We start from the raw sequence: 24,106 nt of genomic DNA, 5'->3' as shown, positions 1-24,106 counted from the left end.
TTATTTATTTATTTTTTTGCTAAAATATAGGACAAAATATGTTTGTATTGAACATTAACAAGTTCATAGTCAGATATATTTTAAATAAACAATGGGTTATATGCACTCAGACTTTTGATTTTCAGCCAGGCAGCCCGGCAGCTTCCGGTGAACAAAATTGTCACGTTTAAGATCTGTTTTCTTTAAAAAATCAGCAATCTTCACTGCCTGTTAGATACTGTATATGATGTGAAGTTGGTCTCAGATTGGGCAAGAAGTACTGCATTAAATTCCATTTCCCCATGCCAAATCTTTAAAATATTACAGTATTTTCAATGGAGTTTCTGCGCTTCTCTTTTGCTACTGAGGGTGCTGGTGGTTACAACAGTCTTTCATCTCGTTTTACGCTTGAACAACTAAATGAATGCTTAAGTTTGTTTAACTAAATGTATTGTAATTACATTACAACATCGATGCTGGAAAAACAACCTTGTGAAATTAAAAATAGTTTGATTCGGAAGTTTATCATTGACTCTGTGCATAGAGCCCATTATTACAGATTAAGCCAGTAAATCTAGCAAATATTGTTGTGTTACCTTTGACCCACCTGTTACAATGCGCAACTTTTGTATAAAGTGAAGTTATATTGAAGCTGTTCTACATTGATACAAAATAACAGCTGATTTTGATAGAGCAGTGTTGTAAGTTAGTTACTCCATAGCAAAAGTATATATTTCTGCTAAAAACATTCTTTTAAAATGAGGTTTTCATGAAAAATGGTACTTTCGTCCCATGTTATGCATTTGCCAATTATCTTCTAACATATTTTTGCTCTGAAATATACATTCACTCTTGAAACGATAAAGAAGTTTTATTTTAGATGTTTATGGATTTTCTCTTTTTGTCATTGAACTTTTTTATTTTAAATTATATATCCCACACAACATAAAATACGTTCATATGATGGAGTAGAAGTCATCAGCTCAATCCAGTCCTTAAAAGAGGGAGTATCTGAGTTCTTCCAATTTCCCAGCACCAGTCTCACAGCCATAATACATCCTGCAACGACTAACCCAGCCTGTGCTTTAGATATCCCCTTCCCTAGAGTGGATGTATCACCAATCTGACAAACTCTTGGTGAATAAGGTAAAGGTTGTCTTTTCTCTGCCATTTTCTGCCATTTCTCAAGGTTTTGAATAACTCTTGTCCAGAATGGAGCCACCAAATGACAGTTCTACATAGGCATGGGGCGATAGCCATATTCAAAATATACCACGGTTTGGAAAAGATATACCGTTCCGAAGGTATGTGTTAGATTTTTTATTTACGTTTTTTACAATACAACAGTATCTCCATCCATTTATTTAATTGTAAAGAAATCTTAGTTTTTGAACCTAATGAAGACAGCAGGAGTCAATGAATGATTTGAATTATTTAGCCTGACATGTTTACTGCTCCAAAATATCTTAAATGTTCCTCCAAATAAAATATATTGTGTTCAAAGGGGAAAAAAGTTTTCGTTTTTTTTACCCGACATTTGAAAAAGAATAAATTTTAGAGCAGTAATCACAATACCATCAAACTGTGAAACTGATATTTTTATCCAAGGTTATCATACTGTCAGAATCTTATACTGGCCCATGCCTAGTTCCACATTAAATGTAAAAAGGTGCCCTGATAATGACCACACTTCCAACAGTGGTTATTTTTCATTAATCCTAGACAATGCAGTCTTACTAAAGTCCAGTAATATTGATTAATTACCTTGTAATGTATGAGTTTACTTCTAGCATCTCTCACAGAACCCCCTATACCAGAAACTACTATTTCCCATTCACTGTCTTCAAATTCCACCTCCAGTTTTTGGATTTTCTGACAAAAATCATCCAATATTATTAGTTACTAAAGTGATTCTGCTGTAATATAACTGGTATTGCTCATAATCACTTTTAAAAAATAAAGGGTCTTTAGTGACAGCAATGATCGCAAGAAGAATTTAAACAAAAGGTTCTTTAGATTGTAGACAAATTCTTTACAGGAAAAAAGGTGATTCTTTATGGAAACACTATGAAAACCTCATGTCATTCTTCCCTGACATCTTTAATTAGGAGGGACTGTCATTAAAAAGGGAGAATTTTGAGGGAAATATAATTCAATACAATGTCTGTAGTTCTTCAGTATCTGTTATAAATTCCAACAATTCCAAAAGAACTGAAAGAAAGAATTTAGAACTCTGGAAGCTTTCTGCATCAGGGCTAGTTCAATAAGATTATATTAAATAACTAATTAAGTAAGAGCTTAAATGTGGAACATTCTACCAGAAATGTACATTTTCACTCATAAAAACTTGCGACAGGGCCTGACCTTTAGCTTGTCGTCCTCAGAAAAAGTCATTCATAAACAAGCATAAAATCATGCAATTCAATCATAGAACTCATCCTTGATCACACTTCACATTTAACATTTTATGTTAAATTTAATGCAAATGTGACAGGACTGACAGAAACATGGGGACAATTGTAAATTTATTGTATTATATATTTGTAGTATTTAATGTATTTATAATTTTATGTTTTTAATCAATTGATGTGAATGATAACAACTTAAACAACAAATTCTGGCCCAGATTTGGCATAAATCTTGCACAGCAGGCACTTATCCGGCACTGGCATACAGCATGTGGGCCAAACATGGCCCTGGTTGGGCATAGGTGCCATCGTCTTTAAGGTGGCACTGAATACTTGGGTCAGATGTTAAAAAATGAGATGCGCGCCATGTAAGTTTGGCCTATCTTGACCCACATTCAAAATACATTTTTATAATTTTCAAATAAAGAAAAAAATCTACTAATCAGGTCGCTTCGAGAAAAAGCACGCCCATAGCATGCCTAAAGTGCAATGATTCATAGGGTTTTCAATTTCACTGCAGTCCTGACACCAACATGTCTGGCCCAGTTCAGGCTCAGTTATGGGTTATTAAATTGGCTGAGTCTTGGTCCAGATATGATCCATGTTTGGCCATTGTCTGGAACCTAGACTTGATCCAGTCATGTACCGTAATTCACTGCGGCATGTGGGCCAAGCAAAAGCTGATTATTTGGGCCAGAGCTGGACCAGAGATATTTTGCTATGTGTGTTCAATTGGGCTGAGGACAAGGACAATGACAGGTTTTGTACATTTGTAAAGTGTTTTAATAAAGAAAAACAATAACCCAAATGAAAGACATATTCTTTTACAGAACAACTCACACAAAAATCAACCATCAGTCTGTTTTAGACATTTTTTTGGGATGACATACTTCTTATTCACTGTATTTATGTTTTTATTTCAGGCATAGATAATGTAGGTTTCTGGTAGAATGTCTCATGTATTATTAACATTAACTGTTGTGATTACTGTTGTAATAGCAATGCACATTTTACACGTCAATCATTTTATTCTAGTAAATCAGGTCGTTTTTGATTGGTGGAGGATCATAACCAAGTAGTTGCCCCACGTGGAGAGAGTGTGTGTGAGAGAGAGAGAGTGAAAGAGAGATAGTAAAACTGTGTGTGTGTGCGCGCGCACGGGGGCAGCGGACATCCCTCCCTCGCGCCTCGACGCCCACTGGCTGATCACCACGCGATAGAGTGCGCGAGGATGAGAGATGGACAGCAGCGCGACACAGCAATAACAGGAAACTCAGTGGCGCTTTCAACGCTGATGCTCCCGGTGACCAGCGGACACCTCGACAACGCCGCCATATAACACCACAGGAAAGTGACCGAGCGGGGGATGCGAGCCGTCTGACTGTTTTGTAAGTTTTATTGAGATCTTTTTATTCATTGGGACGACTGCGTATTTGTTTGTCCTTGTCAAACGCGTCTCTTCTGTTTATCTGCTAATGAATCTGCGACACGCGCGCGCGGAGTTCACTAATGTGCGCCGGCATTCGAGCTGGGGCGAAACCCGTCTTCATAACGCGAACAAAACTTTGACGTGAACTCTGCCATAGCCTTTACGGCGAGTTGGTTAGTGTGTCAGTAATTAACGCAAATCAATTACTATAATTTGTCTGTGAGGGTGTTGTCCTTCCATCTGTTACGTTTTTTTTTCTCATGCCAGTTAAACGGATTTATATTCGAGCAGTAATCTGATGACATCTGTGGCATTTGTGCCAATGAGGAAAAGGCGAAAATGTCAGCTCAGTCCAGTCATTTCTATTAATCTGATTTGGAAAAAATCTGTAGGATAAAGTTATCTATCTATCTATCTATCTATCTATCTATCTATCTATCTATCTATCTATCTATCTATCTATCTATCTATCTATCTATCTATCTATCTAGTAGGCTACTAAACAGTCTGAATTAAGTAAAAATGGGACTATAGTAATCTCATTAAAATATTTACTGTCTCACCATCTATGTATTTGTGTTGCGTTGAGTATGTGTGTGGGAGAGGTAGAGAGAGAGAGAAAGAAGGATGAGAGCAATAGAGTCAACAGTCTGAACAAACACAGGGTACAGCTGTCAGAGGATAGATAACGCACACATGCAGAGAGGGGAAAAAAGAGGCGATGATGATGCCGATAACAATGAGAGGATTATGAACAATTTTCAAAACCAATCCAAATAGCTGCATATTTTGTCTCCCGATTGTGCATTTATTTTCAGCAAACTGTGCTCTCTTTAAAGATCCTGAAAGCAGATCAGAATAGAAAAGGGGGCTATGGATTCCCCTTCGGATCGATTTCATCAGCAGCCTTCCCAGATGTGTCCTTTTGAGCTGTATCGCAGCCTGCCAGATTCCAACCCCTCAGGCCACCGATTTTCCCCCGGCAGCTTGTCTTCTCATCCGCTCTTCTCCCCTCTCATGCACCCCAATAGCATTTCCCAAAGGTGGGGCGGTTTCCGACAGCGTCAGGGCTTGTTCCCTGGACTTCTGGTTGATGATGATGTAAGTGAGGAGGATGTCTTTGGAAAGAGGGAGTTTGGGGCGACCTCATCACAGCGTGGTTCTGGAGAACGGGGACAAGCTCCTGAGCCCTCCGACTGGGGACAGGATTTTGCAAGAGTTAAGAGACTAAGAATAGACTCTTCAGCTAGAAGCGAAGATGAATCAATTAGAGAAGGGAAGAGAGGGAGAAAGAGTAGATCTTCATTTAGGATGGACGAGAAGAAAGGAATGGAGCAAGGCAACAGGAGGGAAAGCAGGGAAGGAAGGAAGCGTCAGCGCCAAGAACTGAAGCTTCAGCTGGAGGAAACCAAAGGGAAACTTCTCGAACTCCAGCGCAAAGTGTGGAGGGTGTACGGAGGGCAGGCGGACGATGAGAAAGATCAAGAAAATGGAGGAATCAATCTGGATGAGGTCGTGGAAATGTTTTCTGACAGTGACGATCCACTTGTAGGGAATGGATTTTCTCCTCCACGTTGTTCGTCTAAGAAAAACAATGAAACCAACGGAAATGGCAATGCTGGGATTTTTCCAGAGACCTCCGTGGACCTGGATCTGGAGTTAAACAGTCAAGTGTGGCTGGGATGCAGTTTGATCAGGGGTGAGTGGGAGAGCGCAGAGGGAGGGCAGAAGTTTGCTCAAGCTCTGAAGCAGGAGCTTGCCAATGTTGTTGCTCAGGTTATTGACAGAGTTGTTCGTCTGTATGCTGAAAGTGACCCAGAGGCAGTCTCATCCACCCAGGAACCCAGGATGGCTATGGATCTAAACTCAGACAGGAGGCAGAGACCTCAAGCTGTAGAGCAGGTAGAAGCTTTGCCACTCGTCACAAAGAGTCCTCAAGACAAAAGGGCCCCTGTAGCTCAAAGTGGGCACAAGGACCTCCTCCTCTCTCAAGCCAATCCTAGCCTCGCTCCACTAGCCCAGCCGCCTCTCCCGGCACTTTTACCCACCAGGGGCAAAGAGCACTTCCTGCCCTCTTATCCCCCAGACAACCCTGTTCACCTGCCCCTTCTTCATTACACCATGCAGAATCTCTTTGCCCGCTCCCTCTCCAGTATGCCTCTTCATAAGGACTGCCTGTCTGAATCTTTCATGGACTTCCGTTCCCACAACTCTGCGTTCCCACCCCTCCCACTGCTGGGCCAGCTCGACCCCTCTCCATCAGACAGAGCAAGGGAAGCTGGGATGAGGGCAGGTGGTGCGGGAATGGTGGATGGTGCAGACGCAGCACTCTATCTTGCTGCAGGGTCAATATCCTTTTATCAAAACCTGTGAGATTTATTTGTTTCAAATGAACCCTGTTCCAAACGTTTCACTCATCCAGAATTTCTGTAAAAGATGTATTGTTGTTTGGGGCTGCATGTAGAATTCAGACACACTAGTTATTAGCGACACCTATAGACTGCTCGGTGAACTGCAGCTTGCAACTTACTGCTTTTGCTCACACAAATATATATGTAACAAACCTCAAGCCGAGCAAGATTTAAGACCCCAATATTTTCACACAAAAGCCCTCTTTGTTAAAATAAGTAGTAAGTATCTTTAGAGCAATATACTGGTAATCAAGACGCCATTTATACTGATGATGGGGACGTTGAGATTAATATGTAAATATTTTCTGCATTCATATTTTTTAGCACACCATATTGATGTAACCAATTTTCTCTTAATTATGACATTATTTTAAACTATATGTGACCACGTACCATAAAAATATAAGGGTCCACAGGGACCACACATGCGTTTTTGGACATTTAGATATAATTAAGCTTTTCATTGATTTAAGGTTTGATCGGATAGGCTAATGTGTGGCCAATATACAAATATTTGAACATCTGGAATCTGATAGTTCCAAAAAAATCGAAATATTGATAAAATCTCTGCTAAAGTTGTCCAAATTAAGTACACTACCTGACAAAGTCTTGTCGCCTATCCAAGTTTTAGAAACAACAAATAATAACTTCTAGTTGATCATTTGGTATCAGAACTGGCTTCTATGAAAGACAAAGGCCTCTAGATTACGCTTTTTTTTTACCAAAATAAAATATGATCATGCCTTGATTTTATTTTATTTTTTATTATATAATTAGGACAGTAAGGTCTGACTTTGCTTAGTCAAAAGTCTTGTCACTTAACAGAAATAATGAACAGTAAGAATAAGAATGAATATTGTGTATGGCTCCCATGAGCTTGGAGGACTGCATCCATACATCTCTTATTAATAAAGTCATCTGGAATGGCAAAGGAAGCATTCTTGCAGGACTCCCAGAGTTCATCAAGATTCTTTGGATTCATCTTCAATGCCTCCTCGGTCATCTTACTCCAGACATGCTCAATAATGTTCATGTCTGGTGACTGGGCTGGCCAATTCTGGAGCACCTTGACCTTATTTGCTTTCAGGAACTTTGATGTGGAGGCTGAAGTATGAGAAGGAGCGCTATCCTGCTGAAGAATTTGCCCTCTCCTGTGGTTTGTAACATAATGGGCAGCACAAATGTCTTGATACCTCAGGCTGTTGATGTTGCCATCCACTCTGCAGATATCTCACATGCCCTCAAACTGAATGTATCCCCAAACCATGATTTTTCCTTGACCAAACTTGACTGATTTCTTTGAGAATTTTGGGTCCATGAGGGTTCCAATAGGTCTTCTGCAGTATTTGTGATGATTGGGATGTAGTTCAACAGATGATACCTTCTGCCACTTTTTCCAAATATCAACTAGAAAGTCAAGTTATTATTTGTTGCTCTTACAACTGAGATAGACGGCAAGCCTTTTGTCAGTAGTGTACTTAGCAATGCAAATTACTAATCAAAAATTGTTCTTTCAACAATAAGCTTCACTTATTATTCTACTTTCTTGCATTAACTAAAAATCTGTCATTTTGGCTACAAAACAGTGGTTTTGTGGTCCAGGGTCATATATAAGCTTATATTTTTATGTAAATTAATGGAAGAGAGGATCTTAAAAGCATAAAAGTCCTATTCCTTAGATTTTCTTCCCAAAAATGTCCAGAGTCCTTTACAAAATATCAGTGTACAGGCTTTCAAAGACAACCTTGAGAAAATTTTTTTGGGGTTTTGTCAAAAGCTGTTCACACATTGGCAATCAAACTCCTCTAAACAGAACAGCTGCTGTTTTTTAATAATCACATTTTAACAATAATAATAGTCAAATGTTTTATGAGCATTAAATCAGTATGATAGTTCAGCATTTTTTATCAGATAGTTACATAATATGCCATCAAACATTCCTTAACCATTCACACTCCCAGGAGGGCCTTTCTCCGTGCCACTTGAAGAAAGCCAAGCTCATGTTCTTCTACACGCGCTACCCCAGCTCCAGCACGCTGAAGACATATTTCCCTGACGTCAAGGTGAGCATCATTCATCGCATCCCCGGCACAAAAGAGCATGTGAGCATAACTTGCACAAATTATATGGGCTAATGACTTATTGAATGAATACACTGACCTATATACAGCAGCGTGGCACGCTTTCCCTTTGAAACGATTTGAATCAATTACGACAGTCAGAAAACGTTCCTGCATTTATAATGAGTCAATATCAATCGAATTTTTAATTAAATTAGACGATTATATTCAAGCTGCCTCTGTGTTTTTAACACCAAACATCACAATGTCTGCGAAACACCGAAATGTTTGTTGCTGACCTACATTCAGAATTTAGCCTATTTATGAAACGCAGCTAGAACTAACTTATCTTTTCCTTTTTTCTTGCTACACAGTTCAATCGCTGTGTCACTTCCCAGCTGATTAAGTGGTTCAGTAACTTCCGGGAGTTCTTCTATATCCAGATGGAGCGCTTTGCCCGGCAGGCAGCCAGAGAGGTGCTTACATCTGCCAGAGAAAGGGCTCTCCGCCTGGGCAGAGACACTGAGCTTTACCGCATTCTCAACATGCACTACAATAAGAGCAATGATTACCAGGTCAGTGTCTGTTGAAGTGCACATATGTGACCCTGGACCACAAAACAGTGGTATGGTATGTTGCACTAGTATATTTATAGGAAAAGCCAAATATACATTGTATTGGTAAAATTTTTCTTTTATGTCAAAATATATTATAATATTATGGAAAGCTCATGTTCCATAAAGTTATTTAGGAAATTTCTTACTGTAATTACACGCACAGGCCACTTTATTAGGTACACCTTACTAGTGCCGGGTTGGACCCCCTTTTGCCTTCAGAACTGCCTTAATCCTTTGTGGAATAGATTCAACAAGGTACTGGAAATATTCCTCAGAGTTTTTGTTCCATATTGACATGATAGCATCACACAGTTGCTGGAGATTTGTTGGCTGCATATCCATAATGTGAATCTCCCGTTCCACCACATCCCAAAGGTGCTCTATTAGATTGGCATCTGCTGACTGTGGAGGCCATTTGAGTCCAGTGAACTCATTGTCATATTCAAGAAACCAGTCTGAGATGATTCACGCTTTATGACATGGTGCGTTATCCTGCTGGAGGTAGCCATTAGAAGATGGGTACACTGTGGTCATAAAGTGATGGAAATGGTTAGCAATAATATTTAGGTAGGCTGTGGCGTTGATACAATGCTCAGTTAGTACTAATGGCCCAAATTGTACCAAGAAAATATCCCTTTCACCATTACACCACCACCACCAGCCTGAACCGTTGATACAAGGCAGGATGACTTATCAGACCAGGCAACGTTTTTCCAATCTTCTATAGTCCAATTTTGGTGAGCCAGTGCTAATTATAGCCTCAGTTTCCTGTTCTTAGCTGACAGGAGTGTCACCTAGTGTGGTCTTCTGCTGCTGTAGCCCATCCGCCTCAATGTTCGACATGTTGTGCGTTCAGAGATGCTCTTCTGCACACCTCGGTTGTAACAAGTAGTTGTTTGAGTTACTGTTGCCTTTCCATCAGCTGGAACCAGTCTGGCCATTCTCCTCTGACCTCTGGCATCAACAAGGCATTTGCGCCCACAGAACTGCCGCTCACTGGATCTTTTCTTTTTCAGACCATTCTCTGTAAACCCTAGAGATGGTTGTGCATGAAAATCCCAGTAGTTCTGCAGTTTCTGAAATACTCAGACCAGCACGTCTGGCACCAACAACCATGCCACGTTCAAAGTTACTTAGATCAGCTTTCTTCCCCATTCTGATGCTCGGTTTGAACTGCAGCAGATCGTCTTGACCATGTCTACATGCATAAATGCAATGAGTTGCTGCCATGTGATTGGCTGATTAGAAATTTGCGCTAACAAGCAGTTGGACAGGTGTACCTAATAAAGTAGCCGGTGAGTGTATATCCTATCCTATATATCCTATTCTAACAAAGTGTTTGTCAACGGAAAGATTATTTGTTCAACTTTCCGATAATGCATAAACCTGTATTTTCAAAAATAGACACTTATGACTAGTTTTGTGGTCAACATTTGAAGGCATGTAATGGCTCAATTGGTTATCTAAATGTCATTTTCAATTCTAGGTTCCAGAGAGGTTTGTGGAGATATCTGAAGTGGCCCTGAGGGAGTTTTTCTCTGCCATCCAGAGCGGTCGGGATGCTGATCCATGCTGGAAGAAGTCCATCTATAAGATCATCTGTAAATTAGACAGTCCAGTGCCCGACAGCTTCCGGCTGCCTGGCTGCCCCACGGACACTTACCGGATGGGTTAAAGAGAGTTTATCTACACACCCAGAATGGTCAGCAGTTTAAATAGAGGGCTTTATTGCTGCCCACTTTTTTGCTGGTTCTGGAGGTATTTGTCATTTATTTTTCCCAAATAAAAGTCTTTGTCGAAGGGTTATAAGTAATTAGTTCACTCAAAAATGACGATTTACTCACTATTTGCTCACCCTCAAGTGGTTCTAAAACTTTTATGAGCTTCGGTTTTATGTTAAAAACACAAGAAGATATATTGAAGAAGGCTGAAAACCTCATTTGAAATCTATAGTAGGAAAATCAGGAAGTCAATGGTTACCATCTTTCTTCAATATATCTTCATATAAACAGATTTGGAAGAAGTGAAGGGAGAATAAAGGATGACAAAATTTTCAGTTTTGGGTGAACTTTCACTTTAACCAAACCAGCAATCTGCTAGATGAATCTTTACACAACATTAAGCACTTCAATTAGAAGCGAAGCATACAAAAGTCCAAGATTGAGTACTATGAATTAATAAAGGAAAGAACTGCAAATCTGCGAAGCACAGCAAATTATACAATAAAACTAAAAATTACGGAGAAGGTTAAAACTATTAATTTAAATTTGTTGGTTGTATTAATAGCAACTATATATTTCAAGTTTGTTGGTGTGGGCAGAGCTAAATATCTGTTTTGCTTCACTTTGCTCGCTGCAACTCTCTGATTGGTGGAATTTTTTTTGTACAGCATTATAGGTATTGTAGTTTTCTGCGCCAGTTCTTCTATAAACCATGATCGTTTTACAGATGAATTATGTATTAATTAATGTGAACAGATGGGTTCAGCTAAAGCACACTCAGTCAGTGAACAACCTTAGCTCTCACAACAGGTCTGTCTTAAAAGGTTTATCAATTATTGCTAGAAATCAGTTTCCCTATGGAGAAAATGAATGGAATCATTACTGATAGAACTTAAATATTGCACTCTGTTATTGGCAAAGGAGGAATATGTACAAAATAGTCCTGTAAAGAGTAAGAATCTGATTATTATTATCATCGTAATGCTCAAAAGTATTACTTGTTTTACCATGATCTACTTTAGTCCAGTTAGCACTCAAAACAAATCTGTATAAGGAAAAGAGTTTCTCATTTTGTTAGCTGTTACATTAATGCTCAATAATTGATCTGAAAATGCAGGCCTGGTTGGCTTTCAGATTTTTATATATACATATATATATTACTTGTTACTCATTATATAATGTTGCTGAGTTTTCTGTGAACCTGTGGTATGATGTAATAAAAATATGTAAAACACCTCTTGCTGTCAGTTAACTTAAAATTCCATTGCAGTCTTTACACATTATGGGTTGAATAGGCTATGTTAAATAGCATGTAAATGTCATGTGATCTGTCAGGAGGGTAAAACTAAGCTCAAACACCTGACAGCATGAGTCTACACACTTTGTGTTTTAGGTTTCCCATGTAGAAGTTGCATATGTATGACAAAATATGCAAAGATAAATGACATACAAGGTTATGTTTGGATTTACTTGATTTTAGTTGAATTTGATCTTTCTCCTGTACAATTTTTATTTGTTTTTAAATATTTCCCAAGTGATATTTAATGGAGCAAGGGAATGTTTAAATTATTTTGTATTAATATTTGTCTTTTGGATAAGTTTGGCTGGAATAAAATGTAAATTAAAAAAAAAATTAAGATGAATATTATTAGCCCCCTTTACAAAACAGTTGTGTCACACTTTATTGGTTCTAATCAATATATTAACTAAGACTTTTATCTCAATTAACTACTAATTATCTGCTTAGTAATAGTAAGGTTGGTATTGGCTAGGATTAGGGATGTGAAATAAAATGATACTTTATGAGTGCTAATAAACAGGTAATATCTTAATAATAGGCAGATAATAAGCCAGTAATAAATGGGCAGAACAAGCTAAAGTGTAAATATTTTTTAATCCAATTAGCTACAGAAGAAACCACTATCCATTGACTTGCCTAATTAACCTAATTTGACTAATAAACAATTAGTTAAGCCTTTAAATTGCACTTACTACCTTGCAGGCAGAGGATGTCAACATGACATCATATTGATGTTACAGTATACCCCAACGTCATGGGGACGTTGGATTTTGTTTGGAAATGAAAATGAGGTTGACGTCTGAGCCAACGTCAGGCGACGTCAATGTCCAACCAAATATCAATGTCTAATGATGTTACACCTTGACGTTGTGTGGACATTACCACTATGACATCTATCAGACGTTGGATTTTGGTCACTTATATACCAAATATCAATGTAATTTGATGTCGTTATTGGACATCAAAATAACGTTGTCCTTAGATGCTGGCTAGACATTGAATTTTGGTCACCTGACGTTATGATCTAAATCTAACCTAATATTAATGTCTTATGTTGTGTGCCTGCTGGGTAGTATCTTGCAAAATATCTAGTAAAACCATATGTACTATGATCATGGCAAAGACAAAAGAAGGTATTCATTAAACTTTTTTGTTGAAAAAAAAAAACGTTCCTCCCTTAAACATCACTTAAAAAAATATTAGAAAAAGCAAACAAACAATCAAATAGGGGTAATCATTTTGACGTCAACTGTATATAAAAAAATGTTATATAGGACAAATATCTTTTTAAGATTCAAACATTGGAATTACAAAGATTTACATATATGTTGAAATATACATAATTAGCTATTGCAATGTTCTTTGTTCATATATGGCCATATCAGATTTCCGTATGAGAACTGAATTTGATTTATGATTTATAACCAGTGATGTAAAGAGTACTGGAAAATCATACTCATAGTAAAAGTACCATTACTTGCCTAAAATGTAGTGCAAGTAGAGTAAAAGTATCTGTTTTAAATATTACTCAAAGCATGAGTAAAAAGTAGCAGTTTCATAAGTACTCGAGTAGTGAGTATTATGCTGTTAAAAGCTGATGCGTTTACATGTCATTTGTGGATGTGTGTAAATGTAACATTCTGTAGTGCATTTAGTCATAGCCCAGCAGGCACACTACGTCATAAAACGTTAATATTAGGTTAGATTTAGGTTGTGATGTCAGATGATCAAAATTCAATGTCTAGTCAGCATCTAAGGACAATATTATTTTGATGTCCAATAACGATGTCAAATTACGTTGATATTTGGTTGATTTTAGGTTGTTAGAAAGTGACCAAAATCCAACATCGACCCAACATCTTAAACAAATGTCATATTGACGTCAAATACTGACATTTATTCGTCAGGACTGGCAACCAAAATCCAAAATCTGATAGACGCCATATATTAGTAACTACGACACAAAGTCAAGCTGTAACATCATTAGATGTTGATGTTTGGTTGATTTTAGTTTGGACATTGACATTGGCCTGACTGGGTTTTGACATCAACCTGATTTTCATTTCCAAACAAAATGCAACGTCCCTAAAACGTTTGGGTACAACGTCAATCTGATGACATGTTAACGTCCTGTGCCTGCTGGGTGTTTAAGGCCATTTCAGTCATACAGTAAACATCCAGTAAACATCTTCTTGTAAGTGACATGCATCTAAACAGTCTCTGAGTCAATGTGTGTAAAGATTTTGGACATTTTTTAACACTTTTATTGATTCCAAACAGTTTGCTGCAGTTATAAATCGCCCATGTCTTGAGGTAGTTCATTTTGAGGCAATTTACCTTCTATGTGTGATTTGATTGGACAGGAACCACAGGACTAATTTTTCTAATCCCCATAGACAGGAAAATATAAAGTAATGACTGCAGGTTGAAGTAAAATAGTGGAGCAAAAGTATCAGTACTGTAGTAAAAATGTACTCAAGACAAAGTAAAAGTACACATTTTTAAAATGACTTGGTGAATTACAATTTCTGAAAAAAAAAAACCACTCAATTACTGTAGTTTGAGTATTAGTAATTTATTACGTTACACCACTGTTTATAACTGACATTGAACATTTTTTTGGAAGTGTAAGTTCTTTGCACTTGTTGCACTGATCTAACCAATGCAAAAACCTAATTGGTTAAGCTTTAAATTGCAGTTAATACTAGTATCTTGCAAGAAAACTAGTAAAATCGTATGTACTATGATCATGGCAAAGACAAAAGAAATTACTTATTACATTTTTTGGTTTAAACTTTTCTCCCCTGGACATTACTTGGAAAAAATATTAGAAAAAAAGCAACTGACATTCAGGAGGGCTAATAATTTTGACTTCAACTGTATATAAAAATGTCACATGGGACATATATTTAATATATGCGTTTTTAATTCATCCATTGGGATTACAAATATGTACCTATATGTTCAAATACATTAGATATAGCATTACATATATGTTCATTGTTCATATACAGAGGCGGATTTAACCAATAAGCAAGGTAAGTGGCCGCTTAGAGCACCAGGATGCCTAATTTACACCTATAAACTATATATAACTTTGTTTTCTTTAAGTTATTACGTAATTAAATATTAATTAATATACAGTAAAATATATTATTAGTATTATAATTTAATGTTATATAATAATAATATTAAGAAAAAAAATATCCACTATCCCCAATCATGGAGCAGTTACATTTATTTATTTATATATATATATATATATATATATATATATATATATATATATATATATATATATATATATATATATATATATATATATATATATATATATATATCATACATATCAGATTTCCATATAATTGTATTTCATTTATGATTTATAACCGACTTTGGACATTATTGGAAGTGTAAGTTCATTGTACTCTTGATCTAACCAATGCAAAAAAGTCCTGTTGATTTCCATGGGTAATGTGGTTATCATGAATGGTCTTTTGATGATGTGTGAATGTGGTTCAATTCAAGAATTTTGCGCGGTCACATGACTGTCCTTAGCCCACGATGATGCGTGTGTGAGTGCGCGCGCGGTTAAAGACAGTGTAGATCTGCACACACACACACACACACACACACACAGAGACAGACACAGACAGACTATGGCGCTGCCGCGGCCTTTGCTGCTCGAGCTGCTGCTGTACGGCAGCTGTTTCATCTGCGGGATCATCACAGCCGCTTCAGTCACTATCTCACAGGTATTTGCTGCTTATTATTTAATACGGAAGATTTTCGCATACTTCTGCTTATTGTTACAGTGTGCTTTGCGATTAATGCAAGTGTAATGCAACGTACAATGCGAGGTACCACTTAGATAAAGTTAGCTGAAGCCTTGTTGTGTACAGAGTCTGCTGCAAGTGTTTGTCCAACAAAAGATTTTACTTTTATTCTTTCGGAATAGTTCTGTTCGTTTACTCTCACAAGTTGATACCCCCCCTCCTCTCCAGACTCGTCATAGTCATGTGACTGAAGAAAAAGTGACCACAAACGGTTTGAAGTGTCAATAATATGAGTTCATAAAGTGGAAACACAAATACGGTTAAAAGAAAAACCCGGAAGTGTAGAGAAACTGAAAGTGCCAGATGGAGAAGTCAAAAACCAAGGTTTACTTATTGCGAGTCTGTCTTTCTCTTTCTGTCATGTGACCAGCTGAGAGTTTTTCTCTTTATGTTTTTCCCCATCCCGAGTGTAATTGGCTTATTAATGTCAGATGAGGAAAAAGAAGTGTGTGTGTGTGTGTGTGTGTGTGTGTGTGTGTGTGTGTGTGTGTGTGTGAAGCAGCTTCAGTCAGGATTCATCCTGTTTATTGTTTCATTCTGGAAGAGGATGAAAAACGAGTGATCTTTTCTTCTTCTTCTCAGGGGCACATTTCCTAAATCACTTTTTTTTTTGGTAACCATTTACATCCTTAAAGGGGTAGTTCACCAAAAAAACGAACATTTCCTCAATTTACTCACCCTGAGTTCCCCAAACCTTTAGGAATCTACATTTTTTTCAGAAAAGATGATATTATTATTCATTCAATTATTCATTTTCTTTTCGGCTAAGTGCCTTTATTAATCTAGGGTCACCACAGCAGAATGAACCACCAACTCATGCAGCATATGTTTTACACAGCGGATGCCCTTTCAGCTGCTACCCAAAACTGAAAAGCACCTATTACACTCTTGCATTCACACACTTAACCGAAGCACCTGGAGGAAACCCACACGAGCACGGGAGAACAAGCCAATTCCATACAGAAATGCCAACTGACCCAGCTAGGGCTCGAACCAGCAACCTTCTTGCTGTGAGGCGATCGTGCTATCCACTGCACCACCGTGACACCCTGACCCATAGTTTAAAAAAAAAAAAAAAAAAAAACATTCAAAGAAAGACTTAATTCTTCAAAACTCAGGTTTAGAACAAGTGGTCGGAAAGTAAATGATGAGTAAGTGAGAATGCTTTAATATGTTTTAGGTATGTATCAAACTAGAGTCTGCTTGTTTAATATTATATATATATTTTTTTTCTAATATTTTTTTCAAAATATTTTTATCGACCGTTTTTAGCGCTTAAACATAAGAAATTTACATTGAGTTATAAGATTATATCCATCGTTCATATAATTTGAATTCCGACCCCCACATGAAAAAATATAGTAAGAATAATAAAATGAAATAAAATTGTAAATAAATAAAAAGGAACATAAAATGCCAAATTCTTTAGCAAAAAGGGAAGATTGCAGTCTAACAGACAACTTTTTGTTGAATTTTATATTTGATAAGTTTGTCATCTTAATTATTTTTGATAGTCCTCAACTTGGGGGGCCTTGATCACTTTTATATTATTTTATATGTATTATTTATGTACATATATACACTACCAGTCAAAAGTTTGGTGTCAGGTTTTTTTTTTCATGTTTTTTTAAAGAAAATTATTCTGTTTATCGAGACTGCATTTATTAAATGCAAAATAAAGAATGTTAAATTGTTAAATACTTATTAAAATTTTAAATAACTGCTTTCTTATTGTATGTATTTTCAAATGAAATTATTAGTCCAGTCATTATTGCTTGTACTACTATTAATAATAATAATAATAATAATAATAATAATAATTATTATTATTATTATTATTATTATTAATATTAGAGTGATTTCTGAAGGATCATGTGACTCTGAAGACTGGAGTAATACTGGTGAAAATTCATCTTTTAAATCACTGAAATAAATTATTAAATAAATGATAAACGACTTTTGAACAGTTATTTTATAGTGCAATAACATTTCACAATTTGTACTGTATTTTTGATTAAATTAATGCAGCCTTGGTGAGCAGGAGAAGCTTATTTTGAAACGTTTAAAAATCCTACTGACCCCAAACTTTTGATCGGTAGTGTATAGCATATTTTAAAATGGCATATTTTATATTAGGGCTGCACAATATATTGTTTCAGCATCAATATCGCAATGTGCACATCTGCAATAGTCACATCGCAAGATCTGCAATGTCAGGCATGGGACGATAACCGTTTTCAAGGTATACTGCGGTTTGGAAAAGTCAAGGTTTTGAAACCGCCAAAATTTTCTTGGTATGTGTAAGATTTTCCCAATTTTCCCAATGTATGTGTAAGATTTTTAAATTTACTTTTTTTAAATTAATTTTTAGGACAACAGAATCTCCATCCAAAGATGCCATTTTAAAATGTAAAGAAATCTGTGTTTTTGAAACTAATGAAGACAGCAGAAGTCAATGATTCATTTTAATTATTTAGCCTGACATGTTTACTGCTCCAAAATATTTTAAATCTTTCAAAAAATAAAATATATTGTTTTCAAAGGGGAAAAAATAGTTGTTTTTTTACCCAGACATTTAAAAAATAACATATTTTAAGCAGTAATCAAAACAGTGAAACCGTGATACTTTTATCCAAGGTTATCATACAGTCAGAATCTTATACTGGCCCATGCCTAATGTCAAGTTGGAATTTTAATTAACCAGGAAACACATTTCAGTGCACATGATTTTTGGAGTCATTGTGAATTTTAGCCTTAATCCAATAGTGTGAAAGATTTTTGCTCATGTGTTTTTAAGGCCTGTAACTGTATGATTTAAAGCAAATTAAAACCATTTGGGCACAAGAAATTAGAAACTTTTACAACTATTAATTGTGTTTATAAAAAGAAGACTATACAGGGTTACTTTAGATTTGATAATTTAATTTCTGTACCTCAATATTGTTTGATTCCACTGAAAACCATTTATTTCTGTTTATTTCATTTTTGTCTTTCTGTTGTTTTCATCCATGCTTTAATTATTTAAGTTTTTTTTTTTGGATATGTAATGCAGATGCGCTCACCTACAAAATCATCCCAATCAATGTAAAATAGTGAATCATTTCCAAACAGTAACTTAAGTCATATTGAGAAATGATATTTATATCATTATATATCACAAAAATACAAAATATCACAATGACAATTTTTTCCAATATCAAAAATTGACATTGTGATATTTTGTATTTTTGCGAGATATATTTATAGAACAGTTCTGTCTGGTTCTTGAATCTGATTGGCTTGTAGCCGTGCAATATTCTGCAAACAACACCACTCGTCCAGCCTCGTTAACTCTTCAGCCTTGTGTATTACTCCGGCCACATACAGCGACAATCAGAGGAAACTCTACAGTTTGACAAATACTGCTGCTGTTGGACAACATAATGTACTTCTGAGGCTTTTTTTAGTCTGGAATGTAGTTGTTTATATTGCAACTATGAAGTTTATTTATATGGATAGTGCCTATTTTAAAATATTTAAAATTTCTGAGAGACGGTGGGTCGGCGGCCATCAACATGTCCTCGCTGCAGCCCGGAGCTTGATAACATGGGCAATCATAAATTACAAAGCGGGCCTTGTACCGCCCACTAAGGAAGCACCCATGCTACTGTGACGGTTGGGTTTAAGGTAGGGGGAGGTGTAGGCGTTCATCAACTACGTAGCAGACATTGTACCGCCCACTAAGGTGGCGCCCATGCTACTGTGATGGTTGGGTTTAGGGTAGGGGAAGGTGTAGGCGATCGTCAATTACATAGCGGACCTTGTACCGCTCTCTAAGGTAGCGCCCATGCTACTATGAAATTTGGGTTTAGGGTAGGGGGAGGTGTTGGCAATCGTCAACTACATAGCGGACCCTGTATCGCCTACTAAGGTACCGCCCATGCTACTGTGAAGGTTGGGTTTAGGGTAGGGGGAGGTGTAGGCAATCGTCAACTACATAGCGGACCTTGTACCGCCCACTAACGTAGCGCCCATGCTACTGTGACGGTTGGGTTTAGGGTAGGGGGAGGTGTAGGCGATCGTCAACTACGAAGCAGACCCTTTACTGCCCACCAAGGTACCGCCCCTGCTACTGTGAAGGTTGGGTTTAGGGTAGGGGAAGGTGTAGGCGATCGTCAACTATGTAGCGGACCTTGTACCGCCCACTAAGGTAATGCTCATACTACTGTGATGGTTGGGTTTAGGGTAGGGGGAGGTGCAGGCGATCGTCAATTACATAGCGGACCTTGTACCGCTCTCTAAGGTAGCGCCCATGCTACTGTGAAGGTTGGGTTTAGGGTAGGGGGAGGTGTTGGCAATCGTCAACTACATAGCGGACCCTGTATCGCCCACTAAGGTACCGCCCATGCTACTGTGAAGGTTGGGTTTAGGGTAGGGGGAGGTGTAGGCAATCGTCAACTACGTAGCGGACCTTGTACCGCCCACTAACGTAGCGCCCATGCTACTGTGACGGTTGGGTTTAGGGTAGGGGGAGGTGTAGGCGATCGTCAACTTCGAAGCAGACCCTTTACTGCCCACTGAGGTACCGTCCCTGCTACTGTGAAGGTTGGTTTAGGGTAGGGGAAGGTGTAGGCGATTGTCAACTACGTAGCGGACCTTGTACCGCCCACTAAGGTAATGCTCATGCTACTGTGATGGTTGGGTTTAGGGTAGGGGGAGGTGTAGGCGATCGTCAACTACGTAGCGGACCTTGTATCGCCTACTAAGGTAACGCTCATGCTACTGTGAAGGTTGGGTTTAGGGTAGGGGGAGGTGTAGGCGATAGTCAACTACAATCTCCCCATTGTAGCAGAGAAATACTGGGAAATCTCTGTAGACTGATGGCATTTGATGTAGTTCAGCCTTATAATCTTAAAATGTCAGCAAAATCACCTGTTTTGTCCTCACTTTAGACATTACGCTAGAGAATCATTCAGATACTAGCTCTAAAGTGATGTTGGTGAAGTAGCAATGATTTCTGCTGTTTTGATGTCACCTGCAGATGTAAATGAATGGCAGAAGTAAGTAGTTCCTCATACAAAAGGGTTTTAAAACTCTGCTTGTTTGATATTCTTTTTTATACACATTATTATGCCGTCAAACTGTTGTATAAACTCAATCAGAATAAGTATTACATTTTTACATAATTATATTAATTACGCTTGAAATGGAACTATATTTCACTCCTATTTTGACTATTTATTTTCATAAAAGTTATTTGACATGATAAAGCATATTGGCACTGTGGTCATATCAAGATGCATTTTTGAAAGCCACACGTTTCTCTTGTTTCCCCCCTCTCAAACAGGGCAGTTTTGATGGGAGGTGTATGCTGTATGGTTCAGTACGTCTGAACTCCTCATCCATCAGTGTGCTTTCATCCAGCTCTCTCTCCCTCTGCTACTTTGTGTCTGCCATCTCCGTGTGTGTGGCCGTTGTCTGCTTCTCACTCACTCTCTACTGGATCTACATCGCATTTGTTGATGGAGAAATAAAAAGGTATGTCCATAAACACGGTCAGTCACACTCCGGTGGGTTCATTTCAAGAACGAGACCAGAGGTTATCTGACAGTACCTCCATTTCTGTTTCCTGTTTTGTCGCGCTCATGTGTGAATATTCGTAGGAGGAACTCTGAACGGATATGATGTCTTACAAAGATGTTGGTAATGTTTAGTTACATGACTTTGTGGGCTGTAAGATCTAAAAATGATTATAAACTGATGTAAATAAGCAAATATAAATAATCACAGTAACCATTGTGAGTGCATTTTTAAAGCTTTACACTAAAGGTCCAACAAAGACAAAAATGTCTGTGTCAAAAAAAAAAAATGCTCGGTTTGAACTGCAGCAGATCGTCTTGACCATGCCTACATGCCTAAATGCATTGAGTTGCTACCATGTGATTGGCTAATTACAAATCTGCGTTAATGAGCAGTTGGACGGGTGTACCTAATAAAGTGGCCGGTGCGTGTATATCGCAGAATGACAAAATATTGCAATGCTAGATTTTCCCAATATCAAGCAGCCCTGGTTTACACAAAAATATTGTTAATAAATATTACAAATATATTATTTATCATTTATCATTTAAGTTAATCCGTAAGTTATAGTTATAATCAGAAATGCATTAAAGCAACAGTATTTTCCCTGAAATGTAATGCAAACACTGTAACATTGTGACTGTCTGCCATCAGAGAGAAACTGTGGATGAATGTGACCCTTGGCTTGTCTGGAGTTTTCCTCTTCTTCCTCCTGGTGACGGGATGCATCCTGAAGATCGGCAGAGACAGACTGTGTGACTCACTGCTTCATACAGTCAGCAATATAACCAGGTGAATGAATGTGAGAGCCGGAGCTCTCTAATAGTTGTTGGTTATTGCCAGCAGACGGTATACTAACCATCGTGACCGCCGTAAATGTCTTGCCAGACTAGTGGGTCGATTATAAATACAGTGCTTTTTGCAGATGTGAGGAAGCACAAAATAAGTCTTGGACGAGTCGTATAAACGCGAGCCAGTTCTACACCAGACTACACAGTGCAGAGGTGAATATAAACCTGAACACACACAAACTCATGAACCATTACAGTTACTTTTAGCTCATTTCTAGTTTGTAGAGCTTTTGTCAAATTACCATCTGAGAAAAAAAATTATGTTTAATATTGTTTAATCATTAGATCAAGACATCTGTAATGAAATGCATTAAATATAAAGTTAAAATCAGAATTATAACCCCCCTGTATATGTATGTGTGTATATATATATATATATATATATATATATATATATATATATATATATATATATATATATATATATATATATATATATATATATATATATATATATATATTTATTTATTTATTTATTTATTTATATTTTAACCCAATTGCTGCAAAAAAAAAAGATTTTTTTCAACACATTTCTAAACATAATAGTTTTAATAGCTCCTTTCTAATAACTGATTTTTTATCTTCGCCATGATGACAGGACATAATATTTTACTAGATAATTTTCAAGATAGTACTTTTCAGCTTAAAGTGAGATTTAAAGGCTTAACTAGGCAGGTTAGGATAATTGGGCAAATCATTGGATAACAGTGGTTTGTTCTGTAGACAATCAAAGAAAGTATTGCTTAAGTGGGCTAATAATATTGACCTTAAAATGGTTTAAAAATGTAAAAACTGCTTTTATTCTAGCTGATATAAAACAAATAAGACTTTTTTCCAGAAGAAAAAAATATTATAGGAAATACTGTGAAAAATTCCTTGCTCTTCTCAGGAAGGCGAATATTTCTGACTTCAACTGTACCTTATTATATATTTAAATATTAAAATGTTTATATAAAAATTGCAAGATTCACAGCATATTTCAATTTGCTGGATTTACTAGGTTTGGATTTGAATAAACTATCAATATTTGTTTTACTCCGTTATAAGTTTTGATAACATTTAATCTAAATAAAACATTTATTAGTCATTTAGAGCTTTATTTTGATTAGGTCTAAATATATTTAATTGTTATGATTGATAAGTGTTATTCCATGAAATATTGATTTCTTAATTCTTCACAAAAAGTAAATTCTTTGGTATTATGTTGTCTAAAAATGGCACCTTTTTTGTTATTTTAACCAGTTGTCGTGTTTGACAAAATGCTTTAAATGACAACATTGTTAAGGTCATCAGTAGTTTGTCCATAAAACAAAACAAACTTTTTCATATCCAAAGGTACTTGAAAAATTGTATTTTTCATTTCACTCACCGGCCACTTTATTAGGTACATCTTGCTAGTACCGGGTTGGATATTTTCTTTTTTCGGACCATTCTCTGTAAACACTAGACATGGTCGTGTGTGAAAATCCTAGTAGATCAGCAGTTTCTGAAATACTCAGACCAGCACATCTGGCACCAGCAACCATGCAGCAGATCGTCTTGCCAGTTGCTGCCATGTGATTGGCTGATTATAAATTTGTGTTAACGAGCAGTTGAACAGGTGTACCTAATAAAGTGGCCGGTGAATGAGTGAGTGTGTGTGTGAGATATATATATATATATATATATATATATATATATATATATATATATATATATATATATATATATATATATATATATATTTATATATATATATATATATATATATATATTATTAGTGAAATCTTTTGAAACCCATAAATGATGAATGAAGTCATTTAAATAATAATTATTGTCCAAAATGCAGTTTATAATCATCTTCTTTCCCTCTCTGTCAGACAGCGGTATGGGTGAATTTCTTTTTTTGGATGATCATAGTAGTTCTGGTCCTGATCCAGCGTCATAAAGGATCCG

General features: G+C 36.9%; 2 protein-coding genes across 2 annotated transcripts in view; both read left to right on the top strand.

The window, feature by feature from the left end:
- The first annotated feature begins 3,544 nt into the window (after window positions 1-3,544).
- Window positions 3,545-10,863, top strand: prox3 (prospero homeobox 3). Its single transcript, XM_056461184.1, has 5 exons — window positions 3,545-3,775; window positions 4,656-6,165; window positions 8,183-8,290; window positions 8,662-8,862; window positions 10,391-10,863. The coding sequence occupies exons 2-5, from the start codon at window positions 4,690-4,692 to the stop codon at window positions 10,577-10,579; spliced, it is 1,974 nt and encodes a 657-aa protein (XP_056317159.1). The 5' UTR covers window positions 3,545-3,775; window positions 4,656-4,689; the 3' UTR covers window positions 10,580-10,863.
- Window positions 10,864-15,548: 4,685 nt separating this feature from the next.
- tmem179ba (transmembrane protein 179Ba) overlaps window positions 15,549-24,106 on the top strand; it is a 9,829-nt gene continuing 1,271 nt past the window's right edge. Inside the window, exons 1-5 of the mRNA XM_056462759.1 lie at window positions 15,549-15,680; window positions 21,088-21,278; window positions 21,975-22,112; window positions 22,246-22,324; window positions 24,031-24,106. The exon at window positions 24,031-24,106 is cut by the window's right edge and continues 1,271 nt beyond it. Of these exons, the coding sequence (XP_056318734.1) occupies window positions 15,585-15,680; window positions 21,088-21,278; window positions 21,975-22,112; window positions 22,246-22,324; window positions 24,031-24,106 (580 nt within the window). The 5' untranslated portion in view covers window positions 15,549-15,584. The remainder of the gene's footprint in view (window positions 15,681-21,087; window positions 21,279-21,974; window positions 22,113-22,245; window positions 22,325-24,030) is intronic.

Source organism: Danio aesculapii, chromosome 7 (genome assembly GCF_903798145.1).
Source record: "Danio aesculapii chromosome 7, fDanAes4.1, whole genome shotgun sequence".
Lineage (NCBI taxonomy): Eukaryota > Metazoa > Chordata > Actinopteri > Cypriniformes > Danionidae > Danio > Danio aesculapii.
Note: the sequence above shows the minus strand (reverse complement) of the source record. Positions and strands in the feature narration are given on the sequence as shown.

Excerpts from the sequence above, each read along its gene's own strand:
- prox3 (XM_056461184.1), top strand. The coding sequence starts at position 4,690 with ATGGATTCCCCTTCGGATCGATTTCATCAGCAGCCTTCCCAGATGTGT. Across the intron at positions 6,166-8,182 it reads TCTATCTTGCTGCAGGGTCA|TCCCAGGAGGGCCTTTCTCC; the intron begins ATATCCTTTTAT and ends AACCATTCACAC. Across the intron at positions 8,291-8,661 it reads CATATTTCCCTGACGTCAAG|TTCAATCGCTGTGTCACTTC; the intron begins GTGAGCATCATT and ends CTTGCTACACAG.